The sequence below is a fragment of the Primulina tabacum genome, chromosome 7 (genome assembly GCF_025594145.1).
Source record: "Primulina tabacum isolate GXHZ01 chromosome 7, ASM2559414v2, whole genome shotgun sequence".
NCBI classification, from domain to species: domain Eukaryota; kingdom Viridiplantae; phylum Streptophyta; class Magnoliopsida; order Lamiales; family Gesneriaceae; genus Primulina; species Primulina tabacum.
This window is the reverse complement of record NC_134556.1, coordinates 29,432,682-29,459,927: the sequence shown is the minus strand read 5'-3', so window position 1 is coordinate 29,459,927 and position 27,246 is coordinate 29,432,682. Positions and strand designations below refer to the sequence as shown.

At 36.2% G+C, this 27,246-nt stretch overlaps 1 protein-coding gene across 4 annotated transcripts; it reads left to right on the top strand.

The window, feature by feature from the left end:
* Window positions 1–271: 271 nt before the first annotated feature.
* LOC142551218 (pre-mRNA-processing protein 40C) lies at window positions 272–25,161 on the top strand. Of its 4 annotated transcripts, XM_075660332.1 has the most exons (17): window positions 272–350; window positions 809–1,037; window positions 1,128–1,259; window positions 3,316–3,558; window positions 4,512–5,127; window positions 5,215–5,378; window positions 12,736–12,773; window positions 13,627–13,705; window positions 17,040–17,510; window positions 17,808–17,891; window positions 19,026–19,166; window positions 19,275–19,381; window positions 20,660–20,783; window positions 22,155–22,298; window positions 22,620–22,766; window positions 24,173–24,295; window positions 24,686–25,161. In XM_075660332.1, the coding sequence occupies exons 2-17, from the start codon at window positions 837–839 to the stop codon at window positions 25,001–25,003; spliced, it is 3,132 nt and encodes a 1,043-aa protein (XP_075516447.1). In that variant the 5' UTR covers window positions 272–350; window positions 809–836; the 3' UTR covers window positions 25,004–25,161. The 4 variants fall into 4 exon arrangements, with proteins under 4 accessions (XP_075516447.1, XP_075516450.1, XP_075516448.1 ...); XM_075660335.1 differs by lacking the exon at window positions 272–350 and having other exon boundaries at window positions 762–1,037; window positions 1,128–1,256; window positions 3,316–3,432; XM_075660333.1 differs by lacking the exon at window positions 272–350 and having other exon boundaries at window positions 763–1,037; window positions 1,128–1,256.
* The last annotated feature ends 2,085 nt before the right edge of the window (window positions 25,162–27,246 follow it).

Sequence of the window (27,246 nt, the reverse complement as noted above, 5' to 3'; positions counted from 1 at the left end):
ACATTTTTAGAAATATTTCTTTATATTTTTTTTGTTTTTTTTTTAAAATTGGTGGTCAAACATATATGGAAAATAAATGTTAAATAAAGTTTACAAATTTAAAGATTAAATTTCATTTTTTTAAAATATATAAATTTCGGAATTTTGGTCAACCACCTATTTCTCGAGGGTAATAAATTAAGCATAAATAAAATTATAATTATAGATAGTATTTATTTATTTTTTCCTAAAATAAATTTTAGGGGTTTTTAAGTTAATTTTTCCTTAAATCCTTCCTCTCGGCTAAAACTAGGTCCCCCGACATACAGAGCTCTCGTTCCTCCTGGACTAATTGGATTTCTATCTTTGGTACGCTCTGTTCCAAATCCTTTGCCTGCTTCCCGTGTTTACATGGACTGAAAGTGATGAATATATATACCCATTTCTTTTGGATTGCCGTTTCAGTTTTATAAACCCTCTATTTTTAATGTCCTATCTTTTAGAATTTTTTTTTCTTTGGTTATTTATCCTTCTTGGTGTTGTTATGCTTCGTATTGTGTTGCTTGATTGTATAAATTGGAGTTTTATTGTAGATTATATGGGATATATGTCTTCTTGTTTTTGTGAATTTGGGGTTCCGTGTTTTGGTTGTAAAGTTTGGTTTTTGCTTTCGAGGAGTTGGATTCTGTCTAATATCTGATCGAAAAGTTTATGCACGGGAAAGATTGGGGTGATTTCTTGAGCATTTTCGTTTTCTCAAAATTATGGCACTTGCCAAAAAGTTCACACTTTCTTTTCCACAAGTCTATGAGATTTTTATTTGTTTTTAGGACGTCTTTTGTGATTTACTCTAAGAAATGGTGGAGCAGAGCTCCGACCCTAGTTCAACTGCAAATGCCTCTTCCATAGATGCATCTGAACCTGCAAATGCCTCTTCCATAGATGCATCTGAAGTGCTCCAAAATAGTGATGCTGGATATGGCTTCAGTCGGCCTTCCTTCTCGTACCTGAATGCAATCAATATGGCCCCAGGAACTTCTCAGTCATCTTCCTCCCCTGTCAGTACAAATAAGATATATGTTTTTTTAGATGGGTGTTGACGCATCAGAACACGCTGAATTAATATTGTTATGCCTTTGACGATGCAGGTGGAGTCACCAAGGTCCTTGGCATCCCTCCAACCCATGACTTCTAGTCTTTCTATGAACACGGCTCCGGCTTTTTCTTATAATGACTTGCATTCTAGTGGCAGTCCCTTAGGCGCTCAATCCACTAACGTGGTAGGACCTTATTATTTATGTTAAGATGATATACGCACCTGCATTATATGCTCAGCAATTCATCACCTTCTCAAAGGATATTTGATGTATTGTTGAAGTTGGATGACATCTGATGCATATTATGGAAGTTCTTTACAATGTTCTTATGATGTAAAGTTCTAAATTGAATAATGATGGCATACTTTTGGGCCCCTTTTTGTGCCAGGATTTATTTACTATCCAGCATACTTGGTGTCCGAGTAGATTAGATTGAACTGTATTTTAGATCCAATTTGCGAGAAAGTGAACATGAAATTTTTGAATCCCGAGTGTGGTCCTGATTTTATAGCTTTAGCTGCACCGGTGATGCAAATAACACATCGAATCACTTTGTAAGAAATGCTAGTTGAAATCTAAAAAGTATCAGTCTGATGAAATCTAAAAAGTATCAGTCTGATTGACAATTTATGGTATGAAACTTCTCTTAACAATTAATTTAATTAATTAGATGAAGTTTTGTTATTTTAATCAATAATATTTGAATTCCTGGATAGCTCCATCAGTGTTTTATTTTCATCTATTTCTATTATATGAGTACTGAGCTCAATTTCCAGTATTTTCTACTTTTTTTTAGTGAAGTGCAATGCTGTGTAACATTCTAAAGTGTTATGTACTTGGAGCTTTATTGTTGATGCACTTTGAGAGGGGAAAACACTTTTTTAGTCCCTATATGTTACAACTTATTTTTAGTTCTCAAACATTTTGTCGTGACACTTTTAGTCCTTAATCTTCAAAAAATAACAAAAACAATCCTTGCTGTCAATGGAGGCTTAAAGTCAATGTCAATATAAACAATTAGGGGTTTTATCTCTATGATGAAAGATAATGGACAATAAAAATGCCACCATAAGATTGAAAAGAAACCCTTTTGGCACAAAACCATTTTACCTAATCTTTGCTCAATGCTTGTGTAACGGTTAAATCGTACCCATCCATTTCTTCTTGTTCGATTTGTTTCTTCATTTTAAAGTTTAACTATTTTACCTTCTTTTTTACGGTGTTTATTAGCCATTGTCCGACGTAGTTAAGAATCATTTGTTTTGAGGGTGGAATTTATTAGACATTTGTGTTAATGTACGCGTTTGCTTTGAACAAATCTTGTGTTCTTTGTCGAGAGATTGCAGTTATGGAAAGTCAAATAGGAATTAGTCGATTATGTTTTTGAATTTTTCGATATTCCTTTGCTTGTCAATTGTCCAGGATGAAGATTTAATTAATTAATTTTTCTCAGATTTTTCTTAAATAGTAAAATAGGTTTTATTAGCAATCACTGGAAGATCTCCTTGTGTCATATCTCCTATGATTTGTTTATAGTTTCATGTTATGCTATTCCTGGATATGAATTATTCAATAACATTTTTTTTGTGAACTTTTTGGAATGAACCATTGGCATGAAAAAAGGTGAAATGACAGAAAGAATCCCTAATGCACGATTAAGAAATGCTTCTTGGTCTGGTCGTCTGTAGTAATGACTAGGATATTATGGGGTTTGGCAATATAGTATGGTTATTAATTAAGGTTCTCTTAATATTATTTGTTTATCTTAAATGAAGATTTTTATATGACGTTGAGTTTTTTATACTTTATCATGCCATGTTTTATGATGTCATGAAAATTAGTTTTGCTCATGGAGCTATATTTTTCATTAGAGATTACAATCCGGAGCAAAATGAAGATCTCGTGATTCCAAATTTTATCAAAGAACCTAGCAACTATGTATCTCGGTCTGAATGCATATATAAATAATATATTAGAGAATATATATTTTTCTCTTATCCTCTATTACTGTAAGTTACGTCATGTGCCAAGCACATGACCCTTACTGTTAATTTTAATCTTCAATTAACGGTGACTAAATTTGTCACGATAAAATGTACAAGGAAAGTGTTTAACTTTTAAGTTTAAGGACTAAAAAGTGTTTTTCCTTACTTTGAGAAATGTATGATGACTTTGCTGAAGTTATGAAGCTAAGTTGGTGTGACTGGCTTTGACATCAACTATTATTGATGCATGGCAGGTCATCGAGCAAGGTCACTCTGGAGTTGGCACGACTGCTTCTTCTGCTGCACCATCTGTGCTCTCTCCTGCTCCTCCATTCACATCACATCCTTGGTCATTCATGCCTGGAAAAGTGGTACATGCCTTAGGTCCTCATTGCCCCCTGCCAGTTGCTATCCTGGATCAAAATTTGTCTCTTACTGGAAATGTCTCTCTTGATAGGAGTGTGCTTCCAAACCAGAACAATCCATCACTAATAGCTGTATGTGTTTGCTTCATTCCCAAACTGTATGCATTTGCTTTATTCCCCCGTTTCAAGGTTGATGCCCCGCTTGGTAAAATCTAGGCTCTGAGCTGGAAATGTGACTGAATGCTTAACAAAATATCACTATGGTGTCTATTGTCATGGTTCATCAGATTCATAATTGTTTTACTGTTAGGTTATAAACCCAAGAGGCCTTTTATTCCAAAAGGCTTTGCTTTTGGGTGGTATAACACCGTGGGTTTATAAGCTGCTCTTTTTTAGTTTTAGTATTAAATGTGAGACATTTTTAACATTTTCGACCTCGTGAGAAAAAACGTCCTCCGCGGCCCACTCTAAATGACTTTCACTCACATTTCAGTATTCAGTGCATGGATCATGCACTTTAATCCAGCCTATAATATGTTTTTTTTTTGCAAATATCGACACTGATCCGATAATAAATTTTTTTTAGATCGCTCATTCTGTACACCGACTCTCAATGAAATCACCAATTTTAGGTTATAAATCTAAGAGGTCTTCCGTCCCAAAAGGCTTGTCTATTGGGTGGTATAACATTATGGGTTTATAAGCTACGATTTATTATTTTTAATATTCAATGTGGGACATTGTAACATTTTCTTAGTCAGAGTCAGTAACTCAGTGTCAATGATTGAATTGCACCAATGACTCCAGCGCCGTTGTAGCCATACTGCAGAGCAGTCATGTGTAATTTATTATTATTCTCGTTGACTATTTTTGACAATCTTTAAATTAGTTGTATTAATAGAATGTGCGATTAAGAAAATTTGCAATTAGTTACATTTTACTATTTGACATCAATATTCCGAATCTAAACTTGCACGTTTATAAATGGCTATAGTTTACTTGAGATCTATCAGTGCTTGGATGCCTAAAAAAAGATCTTATCAGTGCTTTTGGCCTAATGAGCGTGGGTTTGTTTCTGGCTATAGAATGTAAGAGCTGATGGCGCTCAAGAAGTCAATGCAAGAGCTTCTGCACCAGCTTTCACACTTCCCGCTTCTCAGCTTGCTTATACAAATTTAAGTACTTCAACAAATCAATTTATTTCCAACAATCAGAACAATTCATCTATGTGGATGTCCCCACTACCAGCTTTTCAGGCGCCTACTGGAATGCCTAGAAATCCTGTTACACCTGGACCCCCTGGAATTGCTCCTACCTTCCCTTCCGTTCCATATATCACAAGTCAGCCTTCAGCCATGAATTCCAATACATTTCCAAGAAACTTCATGCCTGCTGCTCCTGTTCTTCCTAACCCTCCTATTCAACATCAAACAGTTACTCCATCTCCTCAGCCAGCTCCGCCTGGATTATGGTTGCAGTCTCAGCAGATCAGTGGCCCTGTAAGATCACCATTTTCACCATATGCTGATGGTATTCCTGGTCCTTATCCCATTCCAAATCGCGCTATGACACCCCTTTTTGATGTTCAACCTCCTGGAGTTTTTCCTTTGGTATCTTCTATTGGAGGCCCAACATCATCTGTTGCTTCTGGTGGACATTCAACCATTGCTTCAGTGCAGTCAGAGTTACCTCCCGGAACTGGTATACTGGCACATCCAGTTTGAGCATCTCTGCATTTCCTGTTGTTAATTTGTATCTTGCATTTGATGATGCATGCTTGTTCTGCAGATAATAGTAAACATGCTGGTAATGATCAAACCGATCATGAATCTTCCGGAAAAGAACACCTGGATGCCTGGGCCACTCACTGGACTGAAACTGGGACGAAATACTATTATAATGCGTTGACGGGGGAGTCCACCTATGAGAAACCTAATGGTTTCAAAGGAGAGGTACTGCTACTGTTGCCATATCTCTGAGCATCATTGCAGCCATGAGGATTTAATTTAATTTTTGTCCTTTGTTTTTTTTTCCTTTGGTCCCTTACTTCCATCCTTATACAGTTACATGACCTTCCATTCATTTTAGATGTTCCTCAATTTGCATAACTCTTCCACATTTGCTCTTCAGCTTCTGTTGATCTACACCAGGTATTGATAAAGCCATGTATGCTTTGTACCTATCCTTATTTGGACCAATGCAACTACTACCTAACCTGTTGCTCTGAATTCTTACTTAAAGAAAAAAACCCAGAAACATGAATCTGACTGGTGGTTTCCCTTTTGTATATGCAGAGAATCATGATCAGAAAATTGTCACTAAATGCATGAAAACGTTGATGAACTTGTTTGATGGTTTATTCTTGAATTAATGGATTATATGTTGGAAAAGATCTCGAAATTAATATTAGTTTGAAAAGGTTTCAGAGTGAAAATTAAACCTTAATAAGAGAGGAAAAGTGGCCAAATAAAATCTGTTACTACTTTGGAGGTGGCATGTAGTGGATGGTGTTGTGCTGATAAATAGCGGTGTGTAAAATGTTGTGAATATATGTGGTTAGTCATGACCATGGGCGCTTACATGAAAGGAAAGAAAGAGAAAAAGAATGACAATTAGTAGAAGAGATGGGAGAGGATGGTCGTTGGCTTGTTGCCACCCTTATGACGTTGTGTAAGTTACTCAAACAAAGTAGCAAAGTTTCAGCTATAATCTTTCCTTAAATATGGGGACGAGACATGTATTTCTAGAAATAAAAGACTAAGATGATTGGAATTGGAGTGCTCTGAAGATGATATTTACACTCCATCAGAAGAATTGTTTATCACCATTTTATATTTTTCTTGTTTCTTTACTATCATTATTACTGACGGATCTTGATTCAAAATTGTACTTGTCACACTACTTATCATGAATACAAGTGTATACGATGAAGGATTCAATTTTTTATGCTTCCCAAACTATTTATTCAAAACTGTCACTGTTTTTTGGTCCTTACATTGAGAATTTTAGATTAAAGACTGACTTAAACTCTTATGAATGCCAAATTTGCTACAAAATCCATTTTCTAATTTATGAGTAAAATTAATTATCTTGTCCACTTGGTTTTAGATTTCAGACTTTGGAATTATCATTTGAGAATGCGAATGACCTGTAAAATTTGGTGGACTGTTGCTATTGGTAGATTCAAATTACTATTTGCCGCTTCTTGTGTGAGATAAGTGTGATTTATCTGGTGGATGGGTTTCAATGTCATGGTTTTTGTTACAGTTTCAGAGATCCTTAGATTAAATCTTAGGCAAATCTCAGTGGCCATGCTGACATTTCACCAAACAAGAAAAAGTGGCATGCATTTATTGATTGCCTATTTTGGCATACCAGTAGGATGTCTTTCATGAAATTAATTAGGTTGTCTTTATTTCCGACCACCACACCATCGTTGTTGACTCTACACTGTTGGTGGACATCATCTTCTGCCATTTTCTTGTACTTCGGTCATTCACTTCCAAAATACAAACTTTCACTCCCCTTTCTTCCCATCTTCTTTTTTGACTATCCAACCGTTCCACATTCCTTTGCAATGTTAAGGAGAGCGCTTTACCATACTGCTAAGACAGTAGAGGTTAGAATAAAGCAAAAATTATTTCTGATTTCACTGGGCAAAAGGGGAGATTCTATCTGTGTGACGGAAAGAACTCGGAATGCGAGTTACATGCTGGAAATTGGTCGTGAAAGTGCTTACTGGCTGAGGAAAATTATGGGGGATTACATTACCAACCCCAAATCGCATACTACCTTCAACAGAATAAGAAGGGGAGAAGTAGTTATATCGGTGCAAAAGTTTGTTAACGAACGAGGAAGCTATATTGAAGTCTCCAAAATTGAGCGTTCCGGTAAGAAGCAGCTAATTATAATTCCAAGTGGACGGTATGAGAAGGGCTGGAAATGTCTGGTGTTTTTTGTCGGGAAAATTCTGAACAGCGGCATATGGAAAGGAGCACATCACTTGAAGGGCAACCAACAACCTCGACAATCTGTGTTCAGAGGTAAGATAAATCCAAGTCCTAAAGGATCCGGGAACATTGATGCACATAAAGAATTTAGACAGTGCTTGAGCAAAGAGTGGAACAAAGCACTGATTGTCACGAAGGAATGCGTTTATATTTCTTGGGAAATGTTAACGTTAGGCCCTTGGTAAGGCGGTTGACAAGAAGATTGAGATCTTCCCGTTCAAAGCAAATCAAGCACTGTGGTGGCCAAATACTAGAGAGGACTTCGAATTTTATTTGAAAATTGGCAGATGCTTTTTGGAGAAGAGTATTTCATTGACTTTCCAGCGTGGGAGGAGCGACATCAATACCACAGAGGAAGTTTACGAATGCTGCAATAGTTGGATTAGGATTGTTGGATTACCATGGGATATGTGGACAACGTAAGTACTTATAAGTGTGGGGGATAAGTGTGGAGGATTGGTGGATAGTAGTCAAGATACTCTTTTGCTTAAGGACTTGGCAGCTGCCTAAAATCAAAGTGGTGGGATTAGAAGGGGGATTCATTAATAGTTCTTTGCTAATTCAGTCACCGCGTGGTCCTCTGAACGTGCGCATTTATGTCGATTCGGTCAACATTTCAGCTTATGATGTTTACGAAAAAAGATCCTATGCACAGGTAGTAGTGGATGGTGCTCGAGTACTAGCTGGTTGGAGCAGAGTTAAAAGACCTATTGAGGAAGAAAATGGACACTGCAATCAACTAGTTGAAGAGGAGGTTGCGCAGGCCACAACAGAATACAAACATATCACAGGCGATGGGGAAAAGGCACAACAAAAAAGCAACGGAAAAGAAGCGTCTTCGGGAGGAGAGGTTTACTTAAATCACCAAGAATGGAAATATAGCAACACAAAGATTATTCAAGGGATGGAAGTGTTTCTTGGTAAAGAACAGCAAGGTTTCTACAAATCAAGTAAGGAAGGAAGAAAGGGATCTAGAGGGTTGGGATCAGCACCAGTGAGAGGGAGCAAACAAATCAAGATTCTCAAAAGGCTTAGTCCGAAAGAAGTGGATGCTTTCAACAAAGGAATAATACATTCAATGACAAACAAAGAGGATGAGCATACAGGCCGGGCCAACAGACTAGAGGATATCAGTATACAAGATAGGAACTTTGAGGTCGTCTATACAAGAAGGAAAAGCAAAGACAAATAATGCTTGATTTAATACACATGATGAGGCAACAACAAAGATCAAGGAACGATGGTTGGATCAAGACTCTTTGCGTGAGGAACAAGATGACACATGGGAGGACAAGGATTTTCCAAGAGATCAAACCAGTGGTTCTGAAGAGGATAGTGATTTTAACGACATGGGAACTCACATGTCAATCGGCTCGGATACAACGACACACACCGGCTTGGGTTTGGAGGACATGGGGGATCTCTTTGCATCACCTTCGGCTAAGGTACATAATAAAACCATTTCTTCGCTTTTTCAATCTTCCGAGACTTCAATTCATCCTTCGGTCTTTTCTTTCAACAAAAATTCTGGGGTGGGGAGGGATATCGAGGTTGAGAGAGGTCTAGTGGTTGGTGAAAGGGTCGGGTATGTCAGGAATTAAAATCCACGAGGTCGATAAGGAAAGTGGAGGGATGATGACATTGACCGAAAATGATGGAGAAATCTGTTGTTTGGAGATCATGGGAGTAACAAGGAGGGAGATAGGGGATGACCTGAAGAAGGATGGAATCTGTGAAACGGGAGAAAAGGTGTTTCGATGAAAATCTTGTCTTGGAATATAAGAGGTGGAGGGTCGGCAAGGAGAAGAGGATTCATTCGAGATATGCTACGCAAGGAGAAACCCGATTTGGCTATCCTACAAGAAACAAAAAAAGAATTGATTGATACGAGATTTATATCAAGCGTGTGGAAATCAAGGTTTGTTGATTGGGTTCATTTACCCTCAATTGGATCATCAGGGGGTATTTTGGTTATGTGGGATCCAAGAATGGTAACCATCACGGACAATATGATTGGGGAATTTACAGTTTCGGTATGCATAGACAAAAACAATGAGTTGGATAGTTGGTGGTTTACAGCAGTATATGGACCATGTACACCAAAACTTCGACCCAAATTCTGGGATGAGTTGGCGGGTTTGAGAGTCCTGTGTGGGAAAAGGTGGTGTTTGGGAGGGGACTTCAATGTTGTGAGATATGTGACGGAGAAAATTAATAGCCACTCACAAACAACAAGCATGGCTTGTTTCGATATGTTGATACAGGAGTTGGAATTGTGTGATCCCCCACTACTAAATGCGAAATATACATGGTCAAATTTGAGGACTACACCGATTTGCAGTAGGATAGATAGATTCTTGTTCTTGGGAGGGTGGGTTGAATTATTTCCATATCATAAACAAACTGTTCTGCCTCGCATTTCTTCGGATCATTTTCCAATTGTGCTGGAAACACAGAAACTTAAATGGGGGCTTTGTCCATTCAGATTTGAAAACATGTGGCGGCAACATAAGGGCTTCAAGGATAAATTTGACTATTGGTGGAATAGCAAACAAGTTCAAGGATGGGAAGGTTATAAATTCATGAGAAAACTAAAGTCGATCAAGGAAGAGATCAAATTATGGAACGATGAGGAGTTTGGGAAGATTGAGATGAAGGAGGCAGAAATGCGAAACAAAATTATGACATTGGATGAAATGGAGAGTGAGGGGAGGGATAATGCGGAAGGGGTGGCTGAAAGATTAAAAATCAAATGTCAGTTGGAAGAGTTGGTGTGTCAACGTCACAGAATGTTTCATCAAAAAGCAAAAGTTAAATGGTTAAAAGAAGGAGATCGCAACACAAAATTCTTCCATTCATTGCTAAACCTCCGAAAAAAAAGGCAATGATTAGTAAATTAGAAAGGAATGATGGCGGTGTTATAGAGGATGAGGGTGAAATTGTCAAACTCATAGTTGATTATTTCCAAGAATTGTACAGCAAAAGATCGGTGAAAAGATTTGGGATTGAAGGAGTGGTATGGGGAACTATCGACGATGAGATGAGAGCTGAATTAGAACAACCTTTCTCCGAAGAAGAGGTTAAGAAGGCGGTGTTTGCGTATGATAGATGCAAAGCACCCGGGCCCGATGGTTATACTTTGGCACTTTATCAGGATTGTTGGGATACAGTTAAAAGCGAGTTAATGGATGGTCTTCGCAGAATTTTACGAAGGGGGGGATCATAAATGGGTTGACCAATGAATCGTACATATGTTTGATACCAAAGAAACATGACTCGTTAAAGGTAAAAGACTTCAGACCCATAAGCCTCACAACCAGCTTATACAAGATCATTGCAAAAGTGTTGGCCACAAGGATGAAAAAAGTGTTGTCACATACACTGTCAGAAACTCAAAATGCATTTACCGAGGGTAAGCAGATATTGGATTGTTGTTTAATTGCGAATGAGTTGGTGAAAGATGGGAGGAAGAAAAATAAAAAGGGGTGGGTTCTGAAAATTGATTTTGAAAAAGCATATGACAATGTAGAATGGGATTTTCTGGATTTTGTATTACAAAAAAAGGGATTCGGGGAGAGATGGAGAGGTTGGATAAGAGGATGCTTGTCCAATGTTTCGTTTTCAGTAATGATCAATGGGAGACCGAGGGGGAAATTTAAAGCATACCGAGGACTTAGACAGGGAGATCCGTTATCACCATTTTTGTTTAACATGGTTGTGGATGTTTTGGGAAGATTGGTTGACAAAGCAAAAGAAGGAAATTTCATAGGAGGGTATGAAGTGGGCAGAGAGAAGGTGGAAGTATCACATATACAGTTTGCGGATGATACGTTGTTCTTTGTGAAGACGGAGGAACACCTAGGCTTTTTGGTGAGAATCTTGAAGGCGTTTTGTGATATGTCGGGATTGAGGTATTGGGAATATATGCTTGAGAAATACGGCTTTAATGGGAAAATGGTGGTGGAGGTTCAACGTCGAAAGTGATACGCTATGGAAGAGAATAATAAAGAGTAAGTATGGGTTACAAGAAAATGGATGGGATGCGGGGTTGGCTAAAAATGTGACTTTTAGATGTCCGTGGAAGTTTATTTCCACATCATACCCGACTTATCACCGACTACTGAGATTAGTGGTTCGAGGGGGGAATAAAATAAGGTTTTGGGAGGATATTTGGTTGGGGGAGTCATCTTTCAAGGTTTTGTTTCCTTCTTTATTTCAGCTATCTTTGTCTCGTAATTTGTCTATTTCTCATTTCATTTCGCCCGATTCTTCTCCACATAATTTATCTTGGGACTTTCATTTCCGTAGATCTCTCCGTGAGGAGGAGATCAATCAGCTATCTTCGCTTTTAGTCACTTTGGAGGGTGTTAGATTGGTGGAAGGAGTCGATGATTTTAAACATTGGGAGGAGGATCCTTCCGGGATATTCACTGTCAAATCTTTTTTCCTCTCTTTTTTCACAGATAGTAGTGCTCCACTACATTTCAAGTTTTTCAATGTTATTTGGAAAATACCTATTCCGTCAAAGATTCAGATTTTCTCTTGGACAACAATCCTTGCGAAATTACCGACAACCGAGATGATGCAAAAGAGATTTCCTAATTGTTCACTTTGTCCCAACTGGTGTGTGTTGTGTCATCAGCATGAGGAAACACAAGATCATTTGTTCGTTCATTGCAAATTTACTTATGCTTTGTGGGCTAGGGCTTTGAAAGAAATGCAATTGGTTTGGGTTGTGCCGAAGACAACCCAATATTTTTTTACTACTTATTTGGGACATATGCTTGGCAAGAGAGGTAAAGTTTTCTGGAAAGTGGTGATTCATGGAATTAGTTGGGCCGTTTGGTTGGAGAGAAACAGAAGAATTTTCAAGACTTGGGAAGAAAACACAGAAGATTGTTGGGGAAAAATCAAGTTCACAACAGCAAACTGGATTCGAGTGGATAAAAACTTTCAGGGATTGTCTACTTCGGATATTTTGAGAGATTAGTCTTATGTATATTGTTAGAAATTTAACTAGTTCATGTTAGTGGATCACTAGTCCACTTCTTGTACTGTAAAACTTTAAAATTAATAATATATTTATGTTTCTTATAAAAAAAAAAAATTAGGTTGTCTTTAACATATGGATAAGTTTTACATTTTTTTAATGTGCAACTTTGAAAAGCTGATGTATTGCTGGATGAAGGGTAATTTGCAATTTAATCTAGGTTATGTGTTGCCATACCTCATACCATATTGTTAGCTTGCAATATTATTGCTGTCTCAAGTTCTTATTAAGTTTATATTTTTAATGCAGTCCGATAAAGCCACTGTGCAGCCAATTCCAGTCTCATGGTAAGTTCCTTACAAACAAGGAACATGATCGCCTTGAATTTAAGCTTGTCTGTAATTGTTAACTATTAGATGCGGTATGGATTATGAGGCAATTCCAATCATACTATACCTGAATTCTCTCAATTCCAATCATACTATACCTGAATGTCTGTAATTTAGACTTTTTAAACGGCAAAACATTTCAGTATTGAATTAGTATGTTGATGTGTTTATAGTCATAAAGTTCGAGAGGTGATTCATTTTATCTATACTAAATTTTCAAGTGCAAGCTTATCTTGGATACAATGAAGAATATGCATCAAATTATTAGAAATGAAGATGACTAATTAAAGACCCTGAATCATACTTGGACTTTTAGTGTTCCAGAATTATTACTGAATGGTCCATGGTTCAGATGACAAATAATTGAAGAGCGATGATATAAAAATATGCAAACTGAGAAAGAGAGAGCTGAAATGAAGAGGTAGGGGTAGGCTAAAGGTCTTTCAAGCTATATCAGGCAAATGACTTGCTTCCTTTCAAGCTTGTTCACTTGTGACCTGTGGAATTCTATGTGAAACTTATGAGCTGCTATTTTGCCTTTGCTTTAGAGACACATGGAATATTTCTCTTGGAATGAGCAAAATGTTTTGAGTTAGGAATGTGGACATGTTTCTGAGGTTTTGTAATCCTGGATAAGCTGTCAATTCGGGTCTTATGAATTGAGGAGCTTGTCATTGAACTGTCTCTTTTACTTTTTTCGAAGACATTATTGTGAATCTGTGATGGAAGAAATGTTCAGCATAATTTTTCTGTTCGTTGCTCGAAACAATTGGTTGTTGTATCTAATTTATCATTTTTGTCATGCGATCAGGGAAAAGTTGGCAGGCACTGATTGGACACTGGTCACCACTAACAATGGCAAGAAATATTACTACAACTCTACAACTAAGGTATTGTCGAAAGGCCGAAGCTGTTTGTGTGTCACGAAACAAAACTAGAGACTTTAAGGGACGACGTAAGTAGTTAGTCACAACACAAGAACTTGTGTACATAAGAAATGTATATCATCAAGCCTGCATATGTTAGTCAATGGAAATCATTACCCAGGTCTAGTATAATGTACGTACAATGACTTAAACTTGGCAGGTCAACCTCTCAGTGTCTGTCCTGGAATTCCCAGAATATAATGCTCAACGCATTTAACCAACATTTGACTACTATCTTATGTAACTATAGTAAAAAAATAAAATAATTCGATTCACATTTATTTCCCAGATAATATTCTGTAACCATCCTGTCACTTTGTCACATCATTTTCATCCTGTGAGTATGTTTTCTGCAGTGATAATGTGATATTGTTAAAGTTCCCTGAAAAAACTGTTGATAAATAGTACACTGAAAATAGGCATTTTCTCCCTGAATACCAATCAGATGTATTCATTCGCATCTTCAATGCCTGAACACCCAACAACTTATCACTTGTTATTATGCACTTCAACAATTGCTCGAAGAAGCACACAGTGATAACTAAGTTGGACAACTCAATTGCATTCGATAGTCTCATTGTTGCAAAATTTTATGACAGAGACTAGTAGTACTCCTCGTATCTCCTGCAGCCATGGTGTGGAACATGGGGTGCAAACAAATTGGTCTTGATTGTGTACTTTCTAAAACTGCCTGAATAAATCAATCTCGTGCCTTTTCAAGCTTATTTTCTTTTCTTGGTTGTCCATGAGTAATTCACGAGTCCTATATAAATATAATATTTATATAGTATTAAGATATTCTGTTTTAATAAATAAAATTTGTGATTACGTATATCCAATAGGGTTTCACTTTCTTCTACATGGCTTTGTATCTCCCCCTTTCGAAATTCTAATCTACATCTTATCCTTTTTTAATTCATATGTGCAACCAAAGAAATGGACCACAGGCAGGCGATGTGAGACCATATCATGGCATAAAATCATCCATATAGATGACACCAATGAGTGGGATAAAGGCTTATTGTTGTTGTATGCGCAGCTACAAAAATAACCACATAGGCCAATTTCATGTTTACATGATTTGCGTTGGGGCAGTTTCTATTATTTCCTTGAGGGTTAATTCCCTATAAATTTCTAATATCCTTTTGGCATTGAAATGCAAATCACGAAGGTATTGCTGGTTTTTTAAGGGCTAAGCTTGATGGAGCTCAAAATTTAGTTTGATTGGAAATATTCGAGCTTCAACTCGAGCACCTTGAGTACAAAATTTTACTTGTTTTCAAGCTTGAACTTGTTTTGATGTGAGCTCTCAAATTTGAAGTAAATTCAGTGCCTTGAAACTTGAGAAAGGAAGCGCTGATAGGTGAAGATAAAGCTGATTAAAAATACAAAGATACCAAGGTGTTTGGGTTAATGTCTCATTTGTTAGAAAAAGGGGTGGCTTATAATACCTTTTCTAATTAAATACACAGACCCTAGAATATTTAAGGAGTTGAACAGGAGAAAAGAATGAAAAAAAGTACAGTGCACATAGCTACGTCAAGGGTTTGGCATATTAACGTCAAGGTTTTGGCTAAATATGCTAATGACTACAAGCTTTTAACAAAGTTCAAATATGGTTATTAAAGGCGTGACACTTTAAACAGGCGTACCCTTTAGGTGCGTCTCTGCCTAAGCGCAGGGCAGATGGGAGGCGCAGAAGCGTGCGTCTAATTGTTGTGTTTCGAGATTTTGTGTGTATATATAAAATAATTCAAGCCCAACAAATTTTAAAGCTCAATTAACAAAGCCATGCCTATTTATTGTTTAAAAAACTCTATATGCATACTTTTCATCTTCCTCGTGCTCAAATTCTCTCTGCGTCTACGAGTCGCTAAATTTGAGAGTGCAACTGTGCAGCAATTGACCTTCCAATCAAGGTAATACTAATATTCAGTTTTGTTTGTCACTGAAGATTAGCATAATTATATTCCTCAGTTCTGTTTGTATCAAAGTTCAGCAATCACTAAGGTTAGCACTAATTGATCATGACTCATGGGAGTAGCAATACAACCAATACTCAGTTTTGTTTCTGTCAAAGTTCACTAGATGACAATGTTCCTTATTTCAATATATTTACACTTTGTAGTTCAGTAATATATTTATATTTTATACTTTGTACTTAATATATGTAATATTTTAGTATAAATTACTTGATATATATGTTGAATTTTAAATGCGTTTTACTTCGGTAAAGCGTGCGCCTCATGCTCCCGTGTACCCTAGCGTTTTAGTGGGCGCCCTAAATAACCATGAGTTCAAATTCTCATCATTCAAAGCATTGTATTGATGTTCCAATTTGAAACTCATGAGGTCTGCGTGTGATTGCCAACTGGAAAAGATGAATTCTAGTGGCTTTTAAAATACATCCTGGAATTTGAATCTGTGGCTCTTGTAGTCATGACTTAACCATCTTGGAGTCCATGATTTTGGATCTACCGTATATTAAGAAAGCTTTTAGCCTTTTTGTTTGTTCGTCATCTCTCTCTTCCAGTCTGTCTGTCTTCTCGCTCTGCCAGTCTGTCTGTCATCTTCATCATCATCTGCTTGCCAAAACCACTTCATAAATTTTTCAATCAGTACCTTGTCAAAATCCAGACATAAAAGAGTGCTGCAAGGGCTGGCATGCAATTAATGAGTCTCTAGAATCATATAAATGCCCTCTTGACAGCATTAGATGTTGCTTCCAATATACTTGCTTATGGTGATTATGAAACTAAATTCCACTGGGGAGAAAAACTATCAAAGCTGAAAACATGTGCATGCAGAACTTTTAGAAAATTTTAAGGCGGCTTGTCCAACTAATGAGCTAGAGCCTACATTGGAATTTTGTTCTCCAAGTATTTTCTAGCTTACTTATTGACATCCATCCCCTTCAACTCACATCTTTGATCTTTTGATGCAATGTTGTGATATCTAGTAGCAGAATCTGCTCTTGCTCTGAGTTGTTATGAGGGATCTCTTGTTGGGGCTTGTAGTTAACAACCTATAGGATTATCTATACATAAAAATCCTTGTAGTGGAATGTTGACTGTTAACTTGACATGCATGTATGTTGTCAGAGTCCGTCAATGTGGAACTGGATAGTTATGCGTATGTATGTGACGATGCTCTTAAAGGATAAATAAATGCTATGCATATTGTCGCTTGTTATCATTTTGCCTTGAATATTCATTGGTAATGACTTGGAATGTTTTTGTTGAAATCTTCTTTAATGAATATGACTTGTCTTTTGACATCATTGCTTGTTTTTAATCAGTTAAGTAGCTGGCAGATACCTAATGAGGTAATCGAGTTACAAAAGAAGCAGGCATCCGATTCCTTGAAAGCCCAATCAATGTCAGTGACACATACTAATGTAGTAACTGAAAAAGGATCAGGTCCTGTTAGTTTAAGCACGCCTGCTGCTGATAGTGGTGGTCGTGAGTCCATAGCGCTCAGACCCTCGAATGCCTCTGGTTCATCTTCTGCATTGGATCTCATAAAAAAAAAGTTGCAGGATCCGGGAACCCCAGATACTACTCCCATGAGTGCAGCTTTGTCAGGTGCAATCCCATTGGAACTAAATGGTTCAAAATCAATTGAAGCTACCGTTAAAGGTCCCCAAAATGAGAACAGCAGAGAAAAGCGGAAGGATGCTAATGGGAATGGTGATTTGTCCGACACATCTTCTGATTCCGAAGATGAAGACAGAGGTCCCTCCAAGGAGGAATGTGTCCTCCAATTTAAGGTATTTTTGTGTTTTATCCTCAAGTTTAAGATTTCCTTTTTGGAAGATCCTAATTTGTTTATTTGTACTTGGCCTTGAATCTTATGTTTCGGCAACTTTGTGAGTTATATCTTTTAAGGCATTTTCCATTCAACCAAGGGGAAACAATCATAAAAGAAATTAGTATGAAATTAGTTTTTCAACTATTGATTTCATGACTAATATTCTTTAAGTTAAGTTGAGGTCATATTCTGCATCTTGGATTTACTCATATGAGTTGCATCTTGGGTTTCCTCATATGAGTTTTGAATTTATTAGGAAATGCTCAAGGAACGGGGAGTGGCACCATTCTCTAAATGGGAGAAAGAACTTCCTAAAATTGTGTTTGATCCACGCTTCAAGGTCTGTTGATCGCGTTGTAATAAGTTACTTTTTCTTGGCTTGGGGTATGTCTCTATTTCTTGAGCAGTTTGATGTATGCTTGGTGTACCTATGTTTGCATTTGCATTTAAACAAACATGTTTAGTGGTGCTTATTGCATAAATTATATGGATTAGTTACTGGTCTGTATGCTGTCCTTTCATCTGTGTTGATTCTTGAGTTGCTTGATTTCTTTCACATTTTGAATAAGTAGACACATGATATGTAATAAGGCTATTATTAGTTTTGTCTGAGGTGTCGACACTCAATAGCTGTGCCACTTCAGTACTTGAAGCATCCTCATTTCTTTTACTTCACTCAATGTGAAGACTCTGGATTACCCAAGGATGTAATTTTTCTTTTTATGCTGTTCGATCATTTTGGCTAATGTACTGCAGCAAACTCATGGCTATAAAATTTCTGGAGTACGCATGATGGAGATTAGAGGACTGCCAGCAATAGCATGCTTTTGAAATTGTTAGATTTTATTGATTTGGTTAGCAGTACTAAACAGGCAAATCATCAGCCGATTGAAAGAAAAGGGCTGCCTTGCTTTGAATATTCCGTGACACAATTGGAGCCAAGCCTATATAATTCTATTAAAAGTATAATAATAGAAATTTGTTGAAGAGAAAACACCAAATATTGAACAATGAAGTATACTAGCATTCCCCTTTGAGTCGAACATAAAAATCTGAATTGGAGGGTTCAACTTTAAGCGCAAAATGTCTTGACAAAAATCTTGCACAATGATGAAAAAATTGTATGTTCACTGCTTCGAATATATCTTGACATGAGACCCATGTTCCAGTAAGTGAAACTTATATTTTTCTTATCAAATCAACTTGTAGTAGAAAGTATCATTGTTTAAAAAAAAACTACTTTTTTGCATCTTAATATCTCCCTCAAGTATGGACTGGAGAAGCCCATCCGATAAGTACATAAATTGCATGGTGTGATTCAAACTTGATACAAATGGATCGATAATGCAAACTTTTATTAATCTCAACTCTATTGGTTTGTTACCTCTGTTTACTTTGTATGCATCTTCTATGCTCACAATAACAGAAATGTTCTTGCAATTGCTTTGCTGCTTGCAATCATTTGCTGTTGCAGGCTATCCCAAGTCACAGTGCTCGAAGAACAATATTTGATCACTATGTACGAACACGTGCTGAAGAGGAGCGGAAGGAAAAAAGAGCTGCTCAGAAGGCTGCTTTGGATGGTTTCAAGCAGTTACTGGAAGAAGCGAAGGAGGTTTGATTCAATTGTCTCCCGTTAAAGTATTCTCTGTTTCTTTTGGAATCTGATTACCGAAAACTTTAATTGAAGTCAGGGATCTAAGACAAACCCTTTGATATTTAGGATATCGATCACAACACAAATTATCATTCCTGTAAAAGGAAATGGGGAGAGGATGCCCGATTTCAGGCTTTGGACCGGAAAGAAAAGGAAATTTTATTGAATGAAAGGTATGATTCATTACCGAATTGATTTGGAAATGGTATGATTCATCCCTCAGTGTCAGGATTTTTATTTGGGTTATTAGACTGAAACGGATTAGTTTGTTTTGTAGGTAGGAAGAGTTAAGATTGAACCTTAGTCATCTTGGCTCCTATTATGATGCATATACATATTAAATACAAATATGTGTCATTTAACGTATGCACAGTAGAATAGAGAAAACAAAAAACGATTCTTGTTGTGATTTTTCTTGGTTACACCATTGGATTGAAAGAACACTTATGCTTACAAAATGTACAAATTTAGCCTTAATTAATGGGTACAAATTAGGCACAAAATATTATCCTAATTTCTCCACACTCCCCCTCAAGTTGATGTAAAGATATATATCATGCACAACTTGTTGAGTGAAATCTTCAAATTTTGGTCTAAAACATCCCTTTGTCAAAGCATCCGCAATTCGCTGCTCAAATGTGGCATAAGGCACGCAAATGACTCCACTTTCGGTTATTGACTATGCTAACAGCAGACTTATTATCACGGAATAACTTCATTGGGACTTCAAAGTCTAACTTCAACTCTTCAAGAACCTTTTCCAGCCACACGGTGAAGCTTTCATTATGAGAATATTAATTTCCAATATAGAAATAATTGATAGAAATCGGTTAAATGAGAGATGATGAAAAAGAACCAAGAACTGGAGTTTCTAGAGAGGAATAATGCTTAATTAATAGGAAATATCGGGGAAGATATTAAAAGTATATTATCTCATGCACATAGATGATCGTGGTTGTATGAAGGACCATCTTTTTAATGGCTTAGGTAATTGTGCATACATAGTGTGGTTATTTTGGTCATTATAAAATAATACTAGACACCATGTAGTTTATCACAGCATATTATTTATCTCAATCTTTCAATTTATTCTTACTTCATTACACATCCTTCGATTATACCATCCATCAAACCAAGTGGTATCTTAAGTTAATGCTTTGAGTATTACGTAAAAATATACGCTCCGTGTGACATTAGGACCAAAGCAAAGCACATCAAATCCTATTTCATGTGTATGTATACTCTCGGTTGTTTGCGCAATCTTGTAATTTACTTCAGAAATTTCGTTGTAATTGATAAATGCTCTGGCAGAGACATTGGACCAAGCAAAGCTTGTTTAATCCTATATCATGTGAAGAGCCTTGGTTGCTTGGGTGATCCTTAACTTTTATTTTTGTATCATGAATACAATATGTAACTCTGTCACCAGCAGATTTTGGGTTCTGTTGCAGGGTTCTTCCTCTCAAAAGAGCTGCTTATGAAAGAGCTCGAGCTGAGCGTACTGCCGCTACATCATCTTTCAAGTCTATGCTTCAGGATAACAGTGATATAACTTCTAGTTCCCGCTGGTCTAAGGTAGGGTGATTCCAAAGTTGATGCATTTGCTTATATGATGAATTTGACATCAGTTTTTTAAGGGCTTGCAGAAAGAGATTTTCCCCACCTAAATAATCTGGGAAAATGCCTATTTTTTGCCGGTTTTAGTAAATAAATTAAAGATTTGCAGCACATAAACTAAAACCAGTGTTGAAGGCTTGAAGCCCAAGGAGATGGCTTTTTACAATTTGTTTTTTTTTTAAAAATTAATGGGATTGCAATGAGTTACATGAAATGGGTCATCAACGTGGTAGAACCTTTTCCCTTTGCCAATTTTCCTTAGATCATTAGAATTTAATTTCATTTTAAAACAATTTTTTTGCTGTAGGCTAGAGTTGTTTGCCTGTTCAGATAAACCTGATTGAGTTTTATATATGTTGCTGCTGGTCCTATCTATGAAATTTTAAGTAATATGTCATCAGAGTTTCCCAATATCAGAGTTGGGTTGATTCGAATATGCTGAGTTGTTTAAGGACTAAAGTGTTCTGAGACTAATTTATTCCTTATTTTTTGCTAGTCTTGTGTTAAATTATGAGAAAGGCAAGCTAAAGATGAAGCCCAAGGACATGGTGTGTTTAAGTTGTCAAAACCATAGTAGGGTTGTAATGGATTATCATGAAGTTGGCCATCAGTATGGTAGAACCATTTTCTTTGCTGTGGTTTTTTACTTCACTTACTATTTGATGCACACAACTTTTAAATTGGACGAAAAGGAACTTCTCATTATCTGACAATGACTCTTGGTTGTTCTTACGATTGAAGACGCGAATATACTTTTGATGAACTATTTTTTACTCGAGTTTGACTTGAGTAAAGTTCAAATTTGGGCTCAAATAGTTTGTTGAACTAAGTTATCAAGATTGATTAGAATTTAGAAAAAAGACTCGAAATATGACTCAGGTTCGTGAGTTCTTTTTAATTTAAATATATATAAACTATCAATAAAGATACAAAGTTAGTGAGCTCTCAAGTAAAATAATTTGTGTTCAAATTCAACTCAAATTCGAACAAGTTTGTACTCGGGTTGTGTTTGATAATTTTGAATATGAATGAAATAGTGTTCGACTAAAAAGCTTGTGGGTAAGTGGGTGGGCGCAACTTGTGAGTTTGATGGGCCATATTGCAAGCGGCCAGTAGGAATTGAAGATGTTGTGATTTGTCAATTTTAAATGAGACCATGTTTTTAATGAATGATTGTTCAAATTCATGATATGGAAATTAAACGATAATTATGATTTATTTTAAAAATTAGTTAGCAGTCTGTTCGTTCTATTTTGATGATATGAAATTGCCATTTTTCCCTAACTGAACGATGTTTTGATGCAACGAATAATGTTTCTTCTCTGGTAGGTGAAAGATAGCCTAAAAAGTGATCCCAGATACAAGTCTGTCAATCATGAAGACAGAGAGAAGTTATTTAATGAATATATAATGGAACTAAAGGCAGCTGAAGAAGAGATAGAGCGGAAGTCAAGGGCTAAAAAGGACGAGGAGGTAGGATTTGTGTGGTTTCTACTTATGTTTGAACTGATTTATTGTACTTCAATTATATTTCCTTATACTTACTGTCAGTGCCGATTCCACAATAGTGACTACTTATGCTGTATCTGTAACTTTATAACTTTTGCACGCAACTTTTCAGTTGTTGATATGGGTTTCACAACCGCTCTTCTTTGAATTTATCTTTGCTACTCCATCCCCTCCTCCCATCTCTATATTATCCATCCATGCGCTCTGCGAAATTTTGGGTTCCGGAATCGAACTAGAGGTTCTTAATTTATAATAATGCTTGTTGCCTTTTCATTATTTTTATAGGAAAAATTGAAGGAAAGGGAAAGAGCATTACGCAAGCGAAAAGAAAGAGAAGAGCAAGAAGTTGAAAGGGTGAGATTGAAAGCTCGCAGAAAGGAGGCTGTTGAATCATATCAAGCCTTACTTGTAGAAACAATAAAGGATTTTCGGGTACATGCACTCATATTTTGTTCTTTGTGATGTAGATACAATATTGTTATTGTTTCGTGGCATAGATGCAATATTTTTTTGATGAAGGGTATGCATAATCTACTGTATCATCTTGTTGTTTTTAGATGGATTACTCTTGGTTAACTGTTATTTTTAATTTCTGTACCTGTTAAGAATTTGCAAAATTCACTGAAGATTTTTTATATAATTTATAGGCTGGTGGCATAATGGTCTTAAGAATGTGGTCAATATTTTTCTCAATAATATGACTGACTTATTCTATGGACAATGCAGTAAAGAAGTGTCCTTAGAGGAGGGCACCCATGAGTATTGCAATTGCACTTCAAACTTTTGTATCTTGTTTCGGTGTTTCATGCTAAATGAGAAGTTATTTCTGAAGTTAGATTGATCGATCCTTTTCAAGGCTATAAATAAATTAGCCACGTCTCATTTTATTTTCTCGTTTGATGTTGTGTTGTACCATTGAAATGCTTTTTACTTGACAAACAAGCACATCTTCACTTGTCATGGAATTTGATTTAGAACTATTTTCCTGAACTCTTTTTTTTTCTTTATGATGGTTTTCATTATTGATTGTTACTTTCTAGTGTTTTAAATGGCAGTAAAAGGATGAATTTTTTTATTATTTTTTTTATACATAATCATATATGATCATGCATTGCAATTACAAATAATCATCATTGTTTATGCAATATATGTAATCAAATGACATTTATGCATAAATAAACTTCATATAAAACAATACAATTTAGAGGTAGTGTAAATAAATATATAAATGCAACCAACAAGATAATTAATAAATATTCATTGTCATATTAATACTAAACTAGTAATATCATTAATAATTATGTGGGTGACTAGTCTGGCGGCGGCGGAGGGCGGTTCAAGGATGAAGAGGTGGGTGTTGTGGGTGACTCTGGGTTGGTTGGACTATTATGTTTTGGAAGAGAAAGCGTATGTGTATTAATAATTAGGGTTTTTTTTTTTCGACTTTGTCCTCCTAGACCTCCTTGCTCATCTTTTACCGCCTACAGAATCGCCTAAGGCAAAGGTGGTGCGCGGTCGGAGGCCACCTCCCACTTAGGCGGCTGCCATTTAGAACACTCTTACGTTCTAATATTTCATCTCCTCTCCTTTCCTTGTAATAAATGTTATTCCTGGGGGGATGCTATTGAAGATAATTTGCACGGTTTTCTTCCCATACATTTGCTGTGGAAAATGGAAACAATAAACATTTCTCATATGTCACAGAGATAATGAGGGGTGCTAAAGTGTATTATTTTGTTTATAACCATCGCCATTATCGTTACAACTGCCTCTGCCACCCACATATAATTACCATTATTGCTATTAACTATTTCATTTCGTTACTGGTGTGCATTTAGGCGTCTTGGACAGAATCAAAGCCTAAGTTGGAGAAGGACCCGCAAGGGCGTGTGGCCAATCCTCATCTCGATAAGTCAGATTTAGAGAAGCATTTTCGTGAGCACGTTAAATCCTTGCATGAGGTCAGCAGGCTTTATCTGGTATCTTACAATGTTGATTCCTGGCTGTTAATTAAAGCTCGATGTATCCGAACACCAATATCACAATAATTTGTTTCATTGCTGTTGCTTTACCTTTTTTTTCTTTACTTTGTGAAACTTTTATACGACTTCTGTGCACAACACTGACTGTTGTTGTTAAATGTTTATATTACTGTTTTGAAATTATGCCGGTGATCATCCATTTTGCTTTGAAACATATTCTGCTACAATTATCGTCATTATTTTTCAAAGGTCCCATATCGATTGTCCCGGATTTTTTCCATGATGTTTACAAATGAGTGAGGATTTGTGACATTCTTGCAAATATTTTTACCAGTATCTTTATGGTCTCATTGTCATTGTTTATGCTAGAGATGTGCGCTGGAATTCAGAACCCTGCTAACGGAACTCATAACTGTTGAAGCTGCAATTCAAGAAATGCAAGAGGGTAAAACAATTTTAAATTCTTGGTCTACGGCCAAACAGCTCTTGAAAAGTGATCCTAGATATAAGAAAATGCGAAGAAAAGAAAGAGAATCCTTGTGGCGTCGACATGCAGAGGAGATCCAACGGAAGCAGAAGTCATTGAACGATCAAGATGCGGAGAGGCACGCAGAACCAAAAACTAGGAACTCTGTCGATTCCGGGAAACATGTATCTGGATCACGAAGAACACATGACCATAGATGATAGCTCCTTTTCCCTACCTGTTAGTGAGAAGTTCTGGACGCAAACTCCTTTTTTCTATATTTATGTTCTTACCAATGACATTTTTTTTGTTGTTTTCAAGGATTTCGACACCGATTAGAAAATTGTTTGATCGAACAATTTTAAATGAGTTTATCAAATCTTACCTTGAGAATAGACTAACATGCTCGGATAACCAGTTAAAGCCTAATAGATTGTAACTTCTCGACCATAAATCTTGTCACTCTATTTTTTTTTGTTTATTTGCAAAAAATTGAAATTATAATTAGTAACATAACGTTGGACATTCAATTTACATCATTTTATGGATATTATATCGAAGAAGGATAAACAATTAGTAAAATTTGAAAGCTTGTTATCGCTTTCAACAGAGTAAAAAACAATTGATAAAATAATAAATTGCTGTATGAAGTTTTGTTAATGGTTTAATTGTGATATATTTGATCGGATTTCCGCTGATTCTCTGTGAAATTTAATCTAAAAGCCTATTCTGTTCTTTTATCACAAGAAGTGACTTGTTCTTATTGAAATCAAATTGCTCGTACGATGTTATGGTTTTCCTACCCCCATCTGTATCCGTTCTTATCACATGCCATAAAGTCAAGACTGTCGTAAGCGTGTTACTACCATCTCCTCGTGCAGTGAAAATTGCGGAGACAGTTATTGTGCAGTGAAAGAATCAGTTTTCTAAAATTTGAAAAGGAAGCGTGGTTTTGAGATTGATCCTATGAATCTACATTTATGGACTTCCAACATTCATTTCAATCTAATGGAAAACGAAATCTGCATGAAAAAAAAATGATATTTGGAATGATGCATGAAAACATTTACTCCATTGTTTCTTAGTAAATACGGGAGTAAAGATGAGACCGAGCTTTAGCTCTTATGGTCTCCTTTTATTTCCCCCTTGTAATGACTCAGATTCGAGTCATCTCACCTCTTACAATAGGATTTAAAAAAAAAAAGTACGGAGTAAAGATAAAATGTCTGAAACCAAATTAACCTCATGCAATGCTTCTGCTGCCGAATCAATATCATCATTTGAATAGGCATTAGTTGTAAACAGAGAAAAAAGTAGCCTAAACTAATGCTATATATCGTGCATGCTGTAAGCGAATCTATGATGGATAAATACTGTTTCCAAGGGAAAGAAACGTGCATTAACGCCACATCGAGTGCTAATTAAATTTCAAAGTGTTTCCCAAATCTTACAATCAAATTTAAGGAAAAATAAAATATAAAATGGAGAAGGTTCCTTCTGAATTCTGATAATTACCTTTTTGGCAGCTTCTAAGCAAACAAAAAGATGAATTTAATACCAAAAATCCTCTAAGCGAACTTATTGATTTGTAAGATATCTTTGGCTGTGATTCTAGAATAAAAGCTTGAAACATGACGTTCTCCATTTCAAGTATTGAAATTCTTCAACTTATTGAGCTTCGAGAAAGTTTCTATAATTGTAAGGGCATCTGGAGTCATAAACCTATGCATATATCTCATTAAAAGTTAAAAACCCCACTCATTTTATAAACATATCAAACAACTTTTTTATGTGATGCATTATCAACTAACTTATTTTTTTTATGATGTACTTTTAATTAATTTTTTAGTTAAATTATTATTTTACATTTTAGCACAATTATTTTTATACAAAATAATTCGATATAAATAAACTTTAAAAACTACAAAATACAAATCAACGTCAGATCCCATTTCTTTTTAATCATTTTACAAGCATAGAGATGTATACAGAGTTGTTTATTTGTCATTCCCACTGTTGTATCTTCATAAGGATGTCATACTCACATTGGAAGGCTTCTTATTTCTTGATTTCATTAACAGTAATTGTTTGGGCAAAAATAATTAAATTATGAAGCCCACATTAAATTATGAAGCCCAATTAAATTATAGATCCGTCAAAAATAGCGGGCTAATTCCTATCGAGTCCAACCGGTCACAAAGCGCTAAAGATGGAAAAGATCGTGAGAGAAGAGGGAGATCGTGGAAAGACAGAAAAGATCGTGGAGCGTATAAGAGGAGATCATGGGGGAGTGGAAGAAACCACCTTTCACTGCGAAGAAAAAGAAGGGATCGACAAACACACAGAACTCTCGACAACACAACTCAACACGCACAAAATCTGCAAAATACTCTCAGCTAAAAATTCAATCTTCAAGCACTAGTTTTTAAGCGTTCCATCATATTTCTAGCATTCTCTCGTTTTA